General features: G+C 34.9%; 1 protein-coding gene across 10 annotated transcripts; it reads left to right on the forward strand.

Moving 5' to 3' along the window:
• Positions 1-1,046: 1,046 nt before the first annotated feature.
• Positions 1,047-11,579, forward strand: LOC113229127 (TGF-beta receptor type-1). 10 transcript variants are annotated; one of them, XM_026462650.1, is made up of 9 exons: positions 1,047-1,410; positions 4,465-4,585; positions 5,236-5,387; positions 7,849-8,115; positions 8,362-8,592; positions 9,242-9,409; positions 9,609-9,796; positions 10,128-10,358; positions 10,776-11,579. In XM_026462650.1, exons 1-9 carry the CDS (start codon positions 1,311-1,313, stop codon positions 10,899-10,901), a joined length of 1,584 nt encoding a protein of 527 aa, XP_026318435.1. In that variant the 5' UTR covers positions 1,047-1,310; the 3' UTR covers positions 10,902-11,579. The 10 variants fall into 10 exon arrangements, with proteins under 10 accessions (XP_026318435.1, XP_026318451.1, XP_026318466.1 ...); XM_026462666.1 differs by lacking the exon at positions 5,236-5,387 and adding an exon at positions 5,704-5,852; XM_026462681.1 differs by lacking the exon at positions 5,236-5,387 and adding an exon at positions 5,704-5,852 and having other exon boundaries at positions 7,882-8,115; positions 10,776-11,578.
• The last annotated feature ends 5,752 nt before the right edge of the window (positions 11,580-17,331 follow it).

Below are 17,331 nucleotides of genomic sequence, written 5' to 3' on the forward strand. Positions count from 1 at the left end.
GAGTATGATTTTCAGTGCTCACTGCAATCTTAAGTCCTGACTTGAATATAGAGTAGAGTTCTGGAATACGACCCTATGTGTCGTATTCCAGAACTGTACTCAATGCTCAAGTCAGGATTTGAGCAGACTTGAGTATGATTTCAAGCACTGAAAATACGACACAAATGGCAAAGAGTTGAGTATGATTTTCAGTACTCACTGCAATACTTAAGTCCTGACTTGATTATTGAGTAGAGTTCTAGAATACGACCCTATGACACGTATAGTTTAGAGTCGAAAAATAGTTATCCTTCTTGCCGCCATACCCTCTGGTGGGCATTTCGGGAATGATCTTTCCAATAAGGGAGCCATCACACTCATTGTCACGGAAGATATGCATTAAGCCGGCCAGAAAAATTATCCGAAAAGTTGTCCGTTTCGAGTCGACGATCCGAACGGAAGCAAAACTTGCGTATTTTTCGCTTTATTGCATTGACATAAAGAGTTTTCCGACTGGCTCAAGACGATTTCGTGTAAATAAATGTGGTGAGTTCCTTTGTGGAACTTAGCGATGCGATGTGTAGTGAGACGAACGAACCTTCATCCTGGACGCGCGTTTATTGTTTGATTGATTCGTCTTGGCTTTTTTAAAATATACGACGTCATATCCAGCGTCTATCTCGCTTTCTAATAGCAGAACGAACGAAAAAGGTAATATAAAAGAACGAATGAGTTAGATTCGTAATGTTGTCAACCTGCATTTTATTAGTACGTAGTGCGGTCTACCTACTCGACTCGAAATCAATGTTAACTGTATTCTGAAAGTTATAGTATAATATAAGGGTTGTTAATTATAACTGTTGCAATATGGTTGCAATGCATCTTTTTTTAAAGTTATATTTAATTGCTCATGTTAATCGACTCTTATATTTTCAGTGCGTATTTTATTCAAAACAATGTGAAATATTTGTATCAATTATTAGGTATTAACATTTTTAAGTATGGTAACAAAGTCAAGTAATTTAAAAAAATACACACATGCAATATTTATTCATTCGTTCGTTCCCTCACCTTATTTACTTGCCGGAGAAGAAGCATATTATTTAATTTGTCTGCTCTTCTTTCTTTGTATTTCTTTAATCTACCGATTATTAGTAATTTGACACGGTACCACGTATTAAATTATCTTACTGAGCAACGACTCAATCTAAACAATAAATTAGTGTAAGGACGAAGATGTTATATCTACAAAAGCCACTCAAATGGCCGTGTTCGTACAGTGTCAATAATAAAATATTGTGTTTGATTGTTTGAGAACTCTGAATAAAACAATGTTTCTTTCGAGTAAATCTATGATGGATAGCTTCCAATGGAGAAAATGGTTTCTACTGCTAACATTTGCTGTTTTTCGAAAGCTGGATCCTGTAGAAGGTATGTTATTATGTATAAGATAGATAGGTAAGCATAGGATACGATACCTAAGTCGTAGACAATTTAATAATAGAACGATCATAATTTCCGTTCAGACTGGGTGGGCAAGCTATCAAGTAATTTTCTTGCAAGCAGTCTGTTCTGCCATGCTTCCAGACAAGTCGCCTTTCGTTCAAGTTTATGTTACGACAGACGATACCAAAATATACCTTACGAAGTAGAACTAACTATTTTCGGACAGGTTGCTATTTTACACAAATCCTTCATAATTTTTTGTCAATGTCATTAGCCCGCTTGAACATTATACTCAATCTGCAAATGATAATAAAGTAGTGTAACTGCGAATTAAACACTAATGTATCATTTGCAGATTAACTATGATGTTCAAGCAGGCTAATATATATATATATATGTATGTCTGTATGTAAAACCCTAAATTTCCACATCCAATGCATGTAATCCCTACTATTATTTTTTGAAAAAGTTATGCCACAACAATGCAGTGTTTTCAAATTGAACAAACAACGACAATCTCAAAGTGTGGTGAGATTAATAATTTAATATCTACATAGTTTATCAGAGAAAACTTCAAAAACAAATATCTAAGTTGATAAATTAGATAGATGTATTGATAAACCATATACGTCATAAATAACAGCCCATTTACAGATAACCACTTCAGTATGTATCAAGTAATAAACAAAAACACCCAGATGCCTTTTTCCTGCCCAGTGAATTTTGGTCCGCTTGTTATCTTTAGTGTATTTTATTATCTGTTGTGTTTGTGTTCTTGGTGTTTTTGCCACATCTAAATATCACTTGTAGAAATACATGTGATATACTGTAAATGCAACAAATATAGACTAAATATGCATGCAGAACAACTACGTGATAAGATAAGGGTCCTAAGGAATGGAAAAGAAAAGCAAAACCAAATCATTTGCAAAACAAAGTATATTTATGTGCATGTTTTGATTTTACATGTTACCTTACTGGGTTATGAAGGTGAATTCAAATTAGTATAATATGTTAACTTTTCTCTCACTTTTTATTGGTTTGAAAGTACCAGTGTTGTTCTCAAAATAGATAGCTATTTTGCTGCCATTGATAAATTTGGTTGTACATACATTTCAATATACATATACAGGGTGTAAATTTGAGACGGGGCAGCAAGGCCAGCCACCTTAATCGTTTTATTTACTAAAAAATGGTTCTAGAAGACTATCCATGAATTTAGAAGATATTTTGATTGGCATTCACAAATTTTGCCAAAATGGTACAGTCGGCAAGATAAAAGGCAATTTTTATGCCATACGGTCCGGTTTTTGTTAAGAATCAATAGTCTCTATGGGACCAACTGAGGTAAGAGTACTAGAAATGTGAAAAATCACAAAAAACTTTTTACCATACATTTTGTAGGGACATATTTAGTAATCAGTTATTCTAGGTAGTTAAGGAAACTAACAAAGTGACAACATATTATGTATTATTTAAATGAAATTTATAAAAAAAATACAACAGTGTTCAAGAACTGAAAGATGCACTTGCAGCAATTTTTAATGGAATCCATTCGAGTAAAATTTCAGCCGCTAATTTACTCTTTGCGGAAGAGAGCGAATCGATGCATCCGCCAAGGCCGCAATAAATTCGAGCACTTACTATCATAATTTTTTTATGTTATTTTGCTTTTTGTTATTGTTTTGATTTGGAATACCTAATACGTTGTCAATTTGTTAGTCTCCTTATTGTTAGTTTCCATAACCTAGAATAACTGATTACTAAATATGTCCCTACTAAATGTATGGTAACAAGTTTTTTGCGATTTCTGACATTTCTAGTACTCTGACCTCAGTTAGTTCCATAGAGACTTGATTCTTAACAGAGACCGGATTGAATGGCAAAAAAAAAAGTTTTGTAAAAATTGCCTTTTATCTTGCTGACTATACCACTTTTCCAAAATCTGTGAATGCCCATCAAAATATCTTCAAAATTAATGGATAGTCTTCTAGAACCGTTTTCCTGTAACTACAACGGTGGCTGGCCTTGCTGCCCTGTCTCAAATTTACATCTGTATATTAAATAAAACAAAATTTTAATTTATATCATAAAAGTTCATTGGGATTTCAACAAGACCAATATCTAATAATTTCTACTTGGCTTGCTTACATCACAGGAATAAATTACTGATGGTAAACTCGATTTATTAAATGGTCCAAAAGCAAATTTACCTTTTATCGCTTGATAGTATTTCTTAGAAGATATACATCATATCATAATACAAGAATAGAAATGTTGCCATTTCATTATATTATTACTCTTCATGTCATTTTTTTCAATTCAGTTAAATTTTTTATTGCATTATAATTACATTGCGTATTAAAAAGAAGAGTATTATTTTTTTAATGACGTCATATTTATAATGGTAGCAGCTGAGCTCCTTGCCAAAGAGTTCGCCAAAGCCCCCCAACCAGCCCCTAACCCACCCCCTAACCCATATTCTTAATGACACTTTTATTCGGTACTTTCGGTTTTAATTGTTAGTTTCAATTGTTTCTTAGAACAACTAAAAAAATTAATTGCAATTAATTTATATGCAATTAAAATCAATTCAATTGAAATCAATTGCAATTAAAATTGATTTTACTGCAACTGATTTTTTTATCTGATTTAATTTCTGATTGAAATGTAATTGATTAACGCCCAACACTGCTGCCAAGCAGTAATGTGAACATTACTGTGGTCTGGTTTGTGTGCTGGTGAAATTACAGGCACCTGGGACTTGTCAACTTATGTCTCAGGCCTCTCAGGGCGCAGTCTCAGTGCCCCTGAGATCTTTGCAATTTAAAGTTGTGAGTGGCACTGCAACTGTTATGTTACTATCAGACGCACTTTTTCATCCCGTCACTAGATATTATAAAAATTAATAATAATGGGGTAACCTATACTAAAATGGCTAGTAAAAGTAATTCTAAAATCAATTCTTTGTATTTCCATATGTAGATAATATGATAATTTGATAAGTATCCAATTTAACTTGAATCTTTACTTTAATAGGGCTGAAGTGCTATTGCAATATTGACAGTCCCAGTAGCTGTCCAAACTCAACATGTGAAACAGATGGTTATTGCTATGCGTCAACTAACATCGAAAAGGGAGTCCAGAAATACACTTACCAGTGAGTATCGTTTTATTAAATTTTTTAGCAGGAAATCAATCTATTTTCAAATTTTGAAACTTAAAAGACAAATCTCAATTTGTTTACCAGAAAACAATTTAAAAAGGTACATATTTGGCTGTAGTTTCTCATATTTCAGTAATATTTGGTTACAAGCAATTGGCAAGCTCATATCAAGACAAATATTTTAATTCATGTGGTGTATATATTATTTATGTTAAATATCACATTATTGATCAATATTGTTATAACTTTATAAGTGATGTATTATTCTGTATGACATTTTGTCTTGACGTTTTGTATTATATAAACTTACCTACTACCATGTGGCAATGACTGATGTATATATACATGGTGATACAAAGGTTACAATATAATATGACCATAATATATCCTACATAGCCTGTGTTGAACATGAGATATTAAATGTACATTTTATTATTTGTGTCACATGTAAATCACCTAAATACCAAATTCTAACTTATTGTACCATGTTTTGGCATTCCACAATATATTCCGATAAATTATTGCATAGTTTGATGTGTTGTGAGATCAAAACTAGCCTTTTAAATCTGTAAAATACAGGCCTCCTACACTTTTTTAGTAACAAATAATGTTAACTTGTTTTATTAAATGGTTCACCGGTGTAGACGCCCAGAGGTCAACGCTTACTGCTTACCAAAGAAAGCGTTCCCTCCCGATCTACCAGCCAATTGCAGAATAGTTACGTCTTATTGCTGTAGAATTGATCTCTGCAATACTCCTGCAAATTACTTTCTATCCAAGCCCCAATACACCATGGGTAAGAAGCTCTCCATATTTGTGAGCGTGTGGTTCCGACCGTGATGATGCAGATTTGAGTTTGTTTGATGTACTGTAGAATCATAATTGCATTGTCATTCCTATATAAGTTTTGTGTTGAGATGCCAATGCTCTAACAATATCGCTTATGATTTAGACATGGGAATATGTACCTACTAAGAGCAATCGACCAATATATTACTTAGTATGTTTTGAATGATGTGCCATTCTCTTTAACAAACACTATTTTCCGAGTGTGTGTTGGTTGTGCTTTAACCTACTAAACGTAATGTATGGTGGTTCCACTTGCGGCGCAGCTGTCTCGACTTCAAATCACTGATTCCCTTCGAGCACCCCTTCAGTTGCTCCACGACGAAAAATAAAAACGCGTCGGTGGTGATCGAATGTTGTGACACTCACATGTGTAATCGCGAGCTGCGCCTGGAGCTGCAGACGAAGCCGCCAGGTAGGACCCGCCCGCGCCACCGCCGCCGCTGCTACAGCTCAATGCACCCACACCTCGCGGAGCTACCTGACCCCAAACGGCGGCTCTGCTAGATTTTGGTGCTTGGTTGAACACTGCATGGCTGACACTATTTGTTTTTTTTTGTTCTAATATGACTAAGTTTCCTTCCTGTAGACCGGCATTGATCACCCACTAGGTCGATAAATGGACTATACTTGAGTTATTAATACGACAATTTGTGGATATAGATGTTGGAATCAAGAGTCGATATTCCCACCCGGGGACACACCCATATGGTGTCGTGAAGACCACATATTTTGCTGCCAAACGGACTTCTGTAATAATGAAACCTTAGTGACAGGTACGGATTGCATTGGGAATGTGCTGTCCGGGTGAACTGGGGAGCTTTGTTATGTTATGTCTCCGTATCGATGTACACGTTACTCCCATGTTTCACCATGTCTAAATACGATATTCATGGTGTCTTAACAAATACGAAACCATTGGAAACTTGCAACAATGCATGGCCACTCAATATTATGGTACTAGGGAGCGCACTATTTCGAATTTGCTATTTAAAAATTTGTACGTATTTGAAATAATCTTGGTAACGATTGGTATTAGGGCTTTCAGACTCGTTACATTACCGCAGTCACGGAAACAAAAATCGAGACTAGATACGGTCTCGAAAGTCGCCGGAAAAATTAGACATTCGAGAATATGTACAAAATATGTTTCCATACTTAGAGGCTAGAGACATTTGGGCAAAACATGGTATTTTAATCATGTTTTTTGTTTATTAAGTTAATTTATAAAATCGAAAATTATCTATGATTGTTTTAATTTTTTCACTTTTGTAGTGATCATGCATGAAACAAAGGGCATTTTCATGTAGTTTCAGATAGAGAGGACCTGATTTATTACTATCGTTCTTTAATCTCCGCAGATTATACTAAGCCCCATTCTACAGAGTTGCTTTAAATGATTTATGTATCAAAAGTCTCGATGTTTCCGAGATTGAAATCACCAGTCTCGAACATCGAAAATGCCAATAAATCGTCGTATGTAGAAATTTTCGAGACCGAGTTTCCCGGGACAAAGGCCCCAATTTGGTATTATTATGGTTGGATTCGGGAATTAGACATCGAGTTTGGCCAGAACTGTTTTCGTTTAAGTAATAGTCAGGTTGTGAGTATGACGTGGATCTTCATAAATATATACATTAGCCAGGCATGCGAGCGAGGCAGTGACAATGGAATGTCGTGAATTCATGATGCTGTATATCTTTTATTTAACGCCATAGGAACTATAGCGGAATGTTCGAATGTCATTTATGTGTCGACGGGGTTAAAAGTATGTAAGTGATCATCAGCCGGTTTTACCACTTCGGCATGTTTTAAGCTATTTTTATACTAATCGCATGTTCATTAGTTTGTTTTTAAAGATAACTCCAAAAACCCTTTTCTTTCTATTTTAACTCGTGGATAGGGCTACTTAATATTTTATAACGAAAAAGCACAATTAAATTGTACATTGCACAAAATTGTTCGAAAAATAACTATTGGACTACGAAATTTGTTATTATATTGCCATTTCAATTAAAAAAAAAAAAAATTTTTGAATAACATTCAATCATTATTCGTCTTTGTTTTTGTTTTAATTGATTATTATTGCATGTGCGTTGTTTAGTAATTTAAATTATTTTACTTTTTTTTATTTTATTGGTCATTAAAATTGTTTGGGGAAACATTATTGTGGCTTCTGGTTTTTTTTTTGGTGTTTTTTTTAATTCGCTTTAGCAGCATTAGCGATGAATAACTTCTTTATAATTTCATATTTTTTTTTAGAATTCATCATCAGGTAATTAATAATCTAATGCGCATTCAAATTTAATATTTGTAATAAAGAGCTTGCATCAATTTGAAAAGATGTTTTGGGGTAAAAGTAAAATAAAAAACGTATCGCTTATTGCTTATGATTCTTATGACTTCTTAAGGAGGCGAGATTCTAACGCCTACTTCTTCTAAAGAAACAAGCCCTCCGCCGTCGGCATGGCAAGTGGTGCCGTGGATAGTGGGTATGATGATGGTGGGGGTCTGTGTGGCGATCAGCGTTTGGTGGAAGAGGTCGCGTAACAAGCACAAGCGCGGCTCGCGGCCACTCTTCCCTGTTGAAGAATCTCTTTGCGAAACCAGACACCAAATGATGGGCACAGCCACTATTAGAGACATGATCGAGTTGACGACCTCTGGATCTGGCTCTGGTGAGTATGTACTATGTAATGTTAGATTAAAAACGATTGATTTCGACTATTGTGTACATTTGTCAACAACTGCCAAAGTGATTCAGCACGCTTGTTGCGCCTCATTCATACCAACGTCGGATATAGATATTTTCGCGACTCAAGCTGGCACCGTCTTTGAAACAAAGAACACAACCTAGGCTTTAACAGTAAACGACCGACCACTACTTAAATAAACATATTTTTGACCAACCGCTGCGGTTCTAGGTCTCCCTCTTCTCGTGCAGCGGTCAATCGCACGTCAGATCCAATTAGTCGATATCATCGGCAAAGGCCGCTTCGGCGAGGTGTGGCGGGGCCGTTGGCATGGCGAGAATGTCGCTGTCAAGATCTTTAGCTCCCGAGAGGAATGTTCCTGGTTCCGTGAAGCTGAGATTTATCAGACTGTCATGTTGCGACACGAGAATATTCTGGGATTCATCGCTGCTGACAATAAAGGTATTTTTTGTATTCAATTTGCCGATCGCACTAACCTGAAAGGCCGACAAGTCAGTTTTGTCTCTTCACAATTTCAGTTGATTAAATGAGTACTTTTAAATTTGCGCAACATGCATTGTTTTGATCACTCCGAACTTTTTTCATTTCTGCGATTGGTTCAACCCCATTTCAATCCAATTTGACCACTTTCTCAACCTATTTATCTCTAATTTATTATTTAATTTTTTTTAATGGTATGTATGACACCCTCGGTATATTAAGTCAAGGAAAGCACAATCTTCGTTTTTTGTGTTAGCCTTTTTGAGTTGAGTGTCTATATTTATAGCGAAGTCAAATCAAAATTGCCTCTTATCTTGCGAACTAGTCTTAGACGATGTCGTAATCTATCAATGATGTACGAGTCATGCATCAAAAGCGTACTCAATTCATCAACTTCCCTGGGATTGCTGATAAAAGGAATTACTTGACACATTTTATTGAGTACTATAAATTGAATGAATAGTACTCTTTTTAGTTGCTCCCATTGCTCCATTAGTGCTGCATATGTTGTGCGTTTTTCATTAACAACCAATCAAATACTTCTATTTGAACAATTAATTAGTTTTCATCAGCCGTTTGAAAAAAGAAGATATTGATAATAACATTCCAGATAATGGTACGTGGACTCAATTATGGCTAATTACTAACTATCATGAGAACGGATCGCTGTTCGATTTCCTGACCGCGCACACCATCGACTCCACCACCCTGATCAAAATGGCGCTATCCATCGCCACTGGACTGGCGCATTTGCATATGGATATAGTGGGTACTAAAGGTGGGTCTAAAATCTATATTACTCATTTAAACTATTCATCCGTACACACCCCACTGCTGGGAATATTTTTCCTGGTAGCAACATGAGCGAAGCGTACAAAACTCGCAGTATAATTTGGCGCCGTGTAGAAGCAAGCTCACTTATATAGTAAATTAAGAATTTCACACCGTTGTGCTTATTTTTTTTTTTTCTTATGTAGGAAGTGTACTCGCAGGGAAGCCAGCGATCGCTCATCGCGACTTGAAATCCAAGAACATACTGGTGAAGACAAATCTTACGTGTGTGATTGGAGACCTCGGACTAGCCGTGCGGCACAATGTCGCCAGCGATTCCGTCGATGTGCCTTCCACTAACCGCGTCGGTACTAAGAGATATATGGCGCCCGAGGTAAACAAATATCTTAATTCAGAGTCACATAACTTTTTTTTAAACCCATAGCCCCGGACTAGGAAAACCCTGTATCGCGGGTGCCATACACACACATAGACAACCACAAATTACACCCAAATTCACGAGAGAAATAAATGTAAACCGTACAAATATTTCTCCCGACACGGGAATTGAACCCGGGACCTTTTGCGTGGCAGTCCAACATGGTAATCGTTCGGCCACAGACGCAGTTAAAATTGCAAACACATTCACCGATTTAATTTTTTTATTTTTTGAGTAATATGTGTATTTATTAGTTTTAGTGTACTTTAATAGTATTTTCCAACAGGTTCTGGACGAAACAATGGATACCCGGCAATTTGATCCATACAAACGTTCAGATGTGTACTCGTTTGGATTGGTTCTTTGGGAAATGGCCCGCCGCTGCGGCATACCCGACGACTATCAACCACCGTATTATGACTGCGTGCCACCTGACCCTGCACTAGAGGACATGCGAAGAGTTGTCTGCGTCGAGAAACGACGTCCTAACGTCCCGAATAGATGGCACTCGGACCCCGTGAGTTCAATTTTACGCATTTATCACTTTTTTATGATACCAATTTACGAGACGCACGCGATACGCGACACGCCTGTCCATGCATTGCCATTCATAGTTTTAAATCGCAAAGGTCACAAGTTGACCGAAAGACAATAATGCCTGCATTGCTGCTTTGCGCCCGAAATAGGTGCGGTGCTAGTACGTCCACAGACGCACTCTTTCACAAAGAGCTCTACTGCTATTCCATTCTACGACTTATAACTACATTCCCATCCTTGTCATTGGAGAAATAGAACTCATTGATAATTTTGCTGTCAGGCACTCTGACGACATTAAATGCATTATTTATTAAATAATATCACAATCACATGATCACATATTACGACCCCACGAATCAATAAATAAGAACATTACTTTTATGATTTTTTTTTTCAGGTGTTGTCAGCAATATCGAAGGTGATGAAGGAGTGCTGGTACCAGAACCCCGCGGCACGGCTGACAGCGCTGCGTATCAAGAAGACGTTAGCGAACATCGGCTCACCAGACTACATCAAGCAGTAAGCATGATCCTTGGACCGGTATCACGGCTTGAGCTAATGCATCCATAAATGTGTATTTACCTACGTCCAGTTAGCAACTTGGTGCGGTCACTCACGGCGCTAAGTAGTTAATTTGCTTCGTTACGAAGTTCGTATTTAGTAAGTTCTGTACAGACGATCCTGAATGCCGCCGTATTAGGTTTTATAGCTATGTGTTAGACAGTTTGAAAAGGCGTCAAGATGATGATCGAAGTTGCTGAAAGAAACTCGCCGATAATTTGTCGTAAGTGATTACGATTGTGTGATCAAAGTAGAATAAACTGCACCCCACTAAGTTCTTATTCGTATCGCGTCAAAATTACCGTAAACTCTCTATAATGAAACTAAAGGGATTCACACTTATTTATGTTACTTACTTATGTAAGCAAAACAAACGCTAACTAAAAACTGTTTCTGCCGTAACCTAAGGCTATCTATTAACTTGAAACTCAGTCTTGACTTTCGGACTGAAATATCCAAATTTCGAAACGTTTCGCTACTATTCTGTGTTTAATTTTTTTTTAACTTCAGGAATGGGATTCGATAATGTGTAATATTTCACGCAGAAGTCAGTATGACTTTCAAATTAGACTGCTAAAGACGTTAATAAATTTTAACCGAAATTCTGTGTCCAATGTCTATAAATTACTTTTTTCGTCATAAAGAGCAGCTGTTTCATATAAACGATATATATATATATATATAAAATATTATCATTTCTAAATGGATAATTAAAAATTATGTTTAAATAAAGTAATCGCATTATTCACAATAACTCTTATAGATCCATTCAATTTCTCCTTTTAAATTTTCAAGTTTTGTTTTTAATCTCAACTCCATAATTTCTTGAGTTACGACAATACTTGGTTTCATGTGCGGTATGTCAATAGACCAGAGCTATGCGACTCGCAGGGAAAGTGCTTTAAATATTGTAGGATATTTTACGTCTTAGAAATATTATTTTATTTTTAAAGCAAGTAATATGCGTTTTAGACTTTTCAAGTTGCTTGCGCCATTTTCGAATCGAACTGACCAATAAAAACAAAAAATAAAGACATTTTTATGAAGTCGAATGAAAGGATCAATTACAAGGTTTTTTTTCTAAGTAATCAGTGTCTTAAATTAAAGGAACACCGTTCAATTACACAATTTATTAAAAAACGAAACTTGAAACTGCTAATGTGTCTACGGTATTTGCAATTAATTTATCAAATATTCTTTTATTCAAAATGTGGTCCATATATTCTTGTTTGCAAATTCTGGATCTTTTGAACAAGAACATCTACGAGCAGCAAATTTATCGCTGCTCGTAGATGTTCTTGTGTTATTATAATGAATATTCGAAATAATTCGTCACACGGATTTTTTCAAATTGCTTTTTGTTTATTAAATCTTTCACGTATCCCTAGAAAAATAAATTTAATAGAGTCCGGTCTCGAGATCTGGCTGGCTATTTGAATGGTCCACGTGTCCGATACAAGTCCAGGAAGAAAATCAGTCGTTATTTTGCTGTATTTTAATTTTTGATATTATGTTACTTAAAAGAAACGATACCTGACCTGACATGGCCATTTCGATCGGCGTCATGAAAATACAGATTTTTTTTCAAATTTCGTCTGTTTAATGGTACAACCACATAAGTGACATTTTAAACAAAAAGCCTTTAATTTATATAGCTACGGTAAGAAAATCACTATCTTTCTGCACGTGAAATTCGATAACAAGAAAGCTATAAAGATTGTGATTTTCTTACAACAGGTACATAATCTGGATAATTTTTAAGCAGACTATTTGTACTGTTGGATTCCCAGCAGCAAGCAAAATGTCCTATCTACAATATTTTAAGTAATTTCCCCTCCGTGTCATAAAGCCTTGAGACATGTATGCAATTATAGTATGTATGCACAGGCTGGTTGTTTCATAGATTATACACATAGGGATTTTTTCGTTGCGAACAGATAATACCTCTGAGGCGAATTATCCAATTTTCTATATTCCTTCCGTAAAAAATAATTTGTTTCCTGCATGTGCATGTGAAAATACAGAAGTGATCCGTGACCGGTTAGGACAGTCTCCTGACCCTACCTCATTCAAGTAATATACCAGAGAGGAGCATTTATTACTGTTATGTTATAAACTTGAAGTTGTAGTGATATTTTTTGTTACCAAGTACGTAGTTATGACATTTTGTTAAGGGTTTTCAGTTTATTTTTGAGCATAATAAAAAATAGATGTGACGCTTTTTTACTTTGTAAAAATATGTTTACTGTGATATACAATGAAATCGCGATGTTGTAAGTTTTATTTGTGTTGTTTGGAAATATGTAATCGTTTTATAAGTCGGTGGAATGTAAAATGCAGTTCTTTATAGCATGTTTTTTTTTTTCATATTTCTGTGTATTATACCAAATCTATTACTGCGTTATAGTATACTAGTTTCATAAGAACTCGCTGAGCGCTGCTACGATCATGTTTAGTGGGTTGTATGATTATGTTGGGTCTACCAGAATCTCATGACACGACATGAAGAAAAGAGTTCCACTATGCAGTCTCTATTAGACGTCTTTATGCTATTACTAGCATTTATTGCTTTTAAAGCTATTGTAATTGACATTTATCTAGTAAGTTGCATATAACGATAATGTAATAAATCAGTAATTTATATAATACAACAGAACATGTTCAATGAATACGTAATTAGTTATGATAATGTGTTCCTATATGTCGTATGTTAGAAACTCACAAATATAACAACGCCGATTTATTCCAGTGTCGCTAACAACTATTTTCAATTGCCCATGTGTCAACAGATTCTGGTACACATTATGGTAAAATTTATCTTGTTATTCTTTAGTACCTTTATTAGGTAGTGTTATAATTTGCTATTGGTGTCGATTATTTGAGTCGCAGTTTCTTTATCTCAATTAATTTCACGAATTTAAAAATATGGTCTTTTTTTCACGTCCTATTAATTAATAAGCGTCAACTATAATTTAGGTCTCTGGAAATAGTTAATGAGTCACAAAATCAACATATAGGGTCGTATTCTAGAACTCTACTCAATGCTCAAGTCAGGATTGCACTGGAAACACAAGCACTGGAAATACTACCCTAATGCCAGGGACTTGAGTATGATTTCGAGTGCTTTAAACCATACTCAAATCCTGACTTCAGCATTGAGTAGAGTTCTGTAGAATACAACCCTAATATTTTGTCTAAACTATACAGACTAATTTAATGCAAATAAATAAGTAAGACAAGATTTTCTATAATTATTTCAATGAGGTAAAGAAGTGGCTACATTTAGGTAGTAAAGAATACGAGAAATTCGGTACCTTTTGATTGTTAACTATAAATACTTATGTAGTAACTTGATAATTTTATTAAATATTTATGACCCAGAGGTTTCTATACAAATATAACCGTGTGCGTTTGCCATGGATTATCAATTTTGTTATAGAAACCACAGTGCGCTTGGTGTGTAGAGAGTTTTAGGGTTTTATACTTTATGTATCAGCACGCTTTGACTACGAGCCCAAACTAAATTACAATAATGTTTTGGGACGCCTTTGTATCGTACCGCAACAGCGATACTAAAGTCGACACATACAAAATTGACTTATAGTATGGGCTCGGTGGCGCAGTACCGTGTATGCAGAGCTAACTGGCATTAAAGTTTTGTTAGCTGTCCCATTGCATTGCCCGTGAGTTCAGATATATGCATTCATCATCATAAAGCATAGCCCGTATTCTTGAATGCCATTTTATACAAGTGGTCTTATTATATTTTAACTTTGAATAGAGAAAGTTAAGTAAATCTAGAGTTGATAACCCATCAGATCAGTGATGCGGCTACCATCTCTACTTAAAGATGGTTGTTTTACGTTAGGGTAAGTCGAAAGAGTTATTATGTATTAAAATATTAATGCGGTATAATGCACATATTTTCATATTTGTTCTGAATTTTAGTACCGGACTTTCTAAGTCTCAAGTATATCGTAAGAATCTTGATAAGCACGTAGATTTCATACGTATAATATAACTATATATTTGTATTCGTAGGCTTACAATTAATTTATTGTTTTTATGATTGTTACAAATTAATTATAATACTTAATGATAGATTTCTAGAAAGAACTACTATGTCGAAGTTCGTGATAGACGGAGGCGGATCAAATATAAAAAAAATATATTATTATTATTATAGAAACAGTCTGTTTCGAAAAATAGATTTTAGCCTTGCCGCGCCCGGCTTACTTTCAACGTAATTTTCGCAATTCTTTTTTAATATTAGAGAAATGTTTTACTTTAGTGTCATGCAGTCAAGTGCAATAATAGATATTTACTAAACAAAGCAAAAAAATATATGTAACTGCTTTTCTAATTAATGAGTTATCTCAACTGAAAGTGTTAGTGACATGTATATGGCAGGATTTACAATTTTTTAAGAAATGCTTATGCGTTATACTCATATATATTATATGATACAATTCGTTGTATGTATATTATTGCACTTGGCTGTACAAATGCCTACATTTTGTTTTTCCTATTAAGTATAATTTATTCATTGACTTAAGACAAGCTAGTACCTACAAATTGATGTAATTAAATAGCAATGAATATGTGTCTTTTAGTTGTAAAGATATTTACATTAAATGTTATATATTCTTTATGGTGTCAGAAGTAGCTTAGATGTTAATATTTATGTATTACGCTGTATTTTAATGCAATTTTGTGTTGCAGGTTTGTAAGTGTACATTTTAAAAAGTATTTTTTTAAATATTTTTTATCCAATCCATGCGTAAAGGAATTAGAAACAACAAAACGAAATCATTTTAATCAAGGTATTTTTTTAAATAAACGGACCGTCTTATCCCGACGTTTCTATACTTTTTGAATTCACACTTTTTTATTTCTCATACAAATGGATTGAACAAGAGATAAAAGTTTGTATGGAAAGTCAAAATAATTTGTGCGAATTTTTTAAGTTGTACAGGAAAGTTGTTTGTTTTAATAATAGGATCGTCGTGTTTTAAGGATTGAGAGCAAATAATTATATATTACGAAATTGCTTTTTATTAGTCTATTATTTCAGGATAACTCACAGACTGATTTTACATATTTACTACGTTAAAAACTATACACCTTGTTTCTCGCCTTCGGCAAGAACATTATATAGTTAGGATTTTTTACTTTTTTAACAATTTTAGAAACTATATTCGGTACAATACCAAGCGATTGTTACTGAATTATTTAAAGTGTTAGTGCAACAGCAGCTTGTTTGTTTACATTATGAAGTACATATTTGTTGAGAGCTGTGAAGTGGAATGATTGAGTAAACAGCTAAAAGTCCACATTTATTTATTCTAATGGAATAATTCGCTTTATCAAGCTACCTACATTCATATTGTCGAAAAAAGCGTAATAATATTATTTTTATTTAAAAGCTATCACAATGCACTAAAAACTTCACTTTTAAACTTGAGAATGTATGTTTTAATATCTATCAAGTCATAGATGTCACAGCTCTCTTTACTTCATGCTTTAGTTGGCAAATGGTAGACAGTAAGCTTGAAAAAATTTAATATTATAAAGACATGATTTTAAGATAAAATTAATAAAATGTTCTAATAATACATTACCAATTACAAAATGAATTGTTTCCTAATCATGGGTGAAGGTAAGCACGGACTCTCGTATTACTTTTAGAACCTAGTTACGGGCGAGAATGACGTCAGTTGCGGAATGGCAATGGATAAAATATAATACTATTTCAAAATCAAACAAGGTACGAGTTCGTACGCGCAATTGCAAAAATGTAGAGAGTACTACAGCTAGGAAAACAAATGCATATATCTTATAAGATAGAGGGCTTTGTTCTATCTTAAGTTGTGGTATCTTTTGTATACTACTTGAGCTATTTTATATGTCGGGTTCCGTTTGGCTTCTAAAAAAAAATTAAAATATTTGAAAAAAATATTCTAAATCAGATGTGTGCACATTTTTATAGTAATTGCCCAAGATGCTTGCAGCGTTCCCGCTTTGTATTGCTATGCTAATGCGTTGGGCAAGGTAGCGGCCGAGGGCTGGCAGGTTTCTCAGACAGTCTGTTAATTTTTTCGATAAAATTTTGTATAGATGAAGGGCACTGGGACCCCACGGGCCAAGGGTTTCGACTCCAAAGCCTGTAAAAAGGTAGTCGGCAGCCGCGATACTTATTGCTTTTTATTCTTTCGGCCAGCTCAGCTGCGGAGCCAGCCCTCTTGCTATTATAAAAGACAACCGAAAATTAGGTTTTTGGCGGCTCAAATAGGTACTGTACGTGATACTAGTTCGAATTCAAAAGTAGAGGCTTTTTCGTGCGCCTTTTCCTAGCTCACCTTCACGCGTGTAAATCTGTAGAGTATGGAGAC

This window comes from Hyposmocoma kahamanoa, unplaced genomic scaffold, assembly GCF_003589595.1.
Source record: "Hyposmocoma kahamanoa isolate Upper Pololo Valley unplaced genomic scaffold, ASM358959v1 100021, whole genome shotgun sequence".
Lineage (NCBI taxonomy): Eukaryota > Metazoa > Arthropoda > Insecta > Lepidoptera > Cosmopterigidae > Hyposmocoma > Hyposmocoma kahamanoa.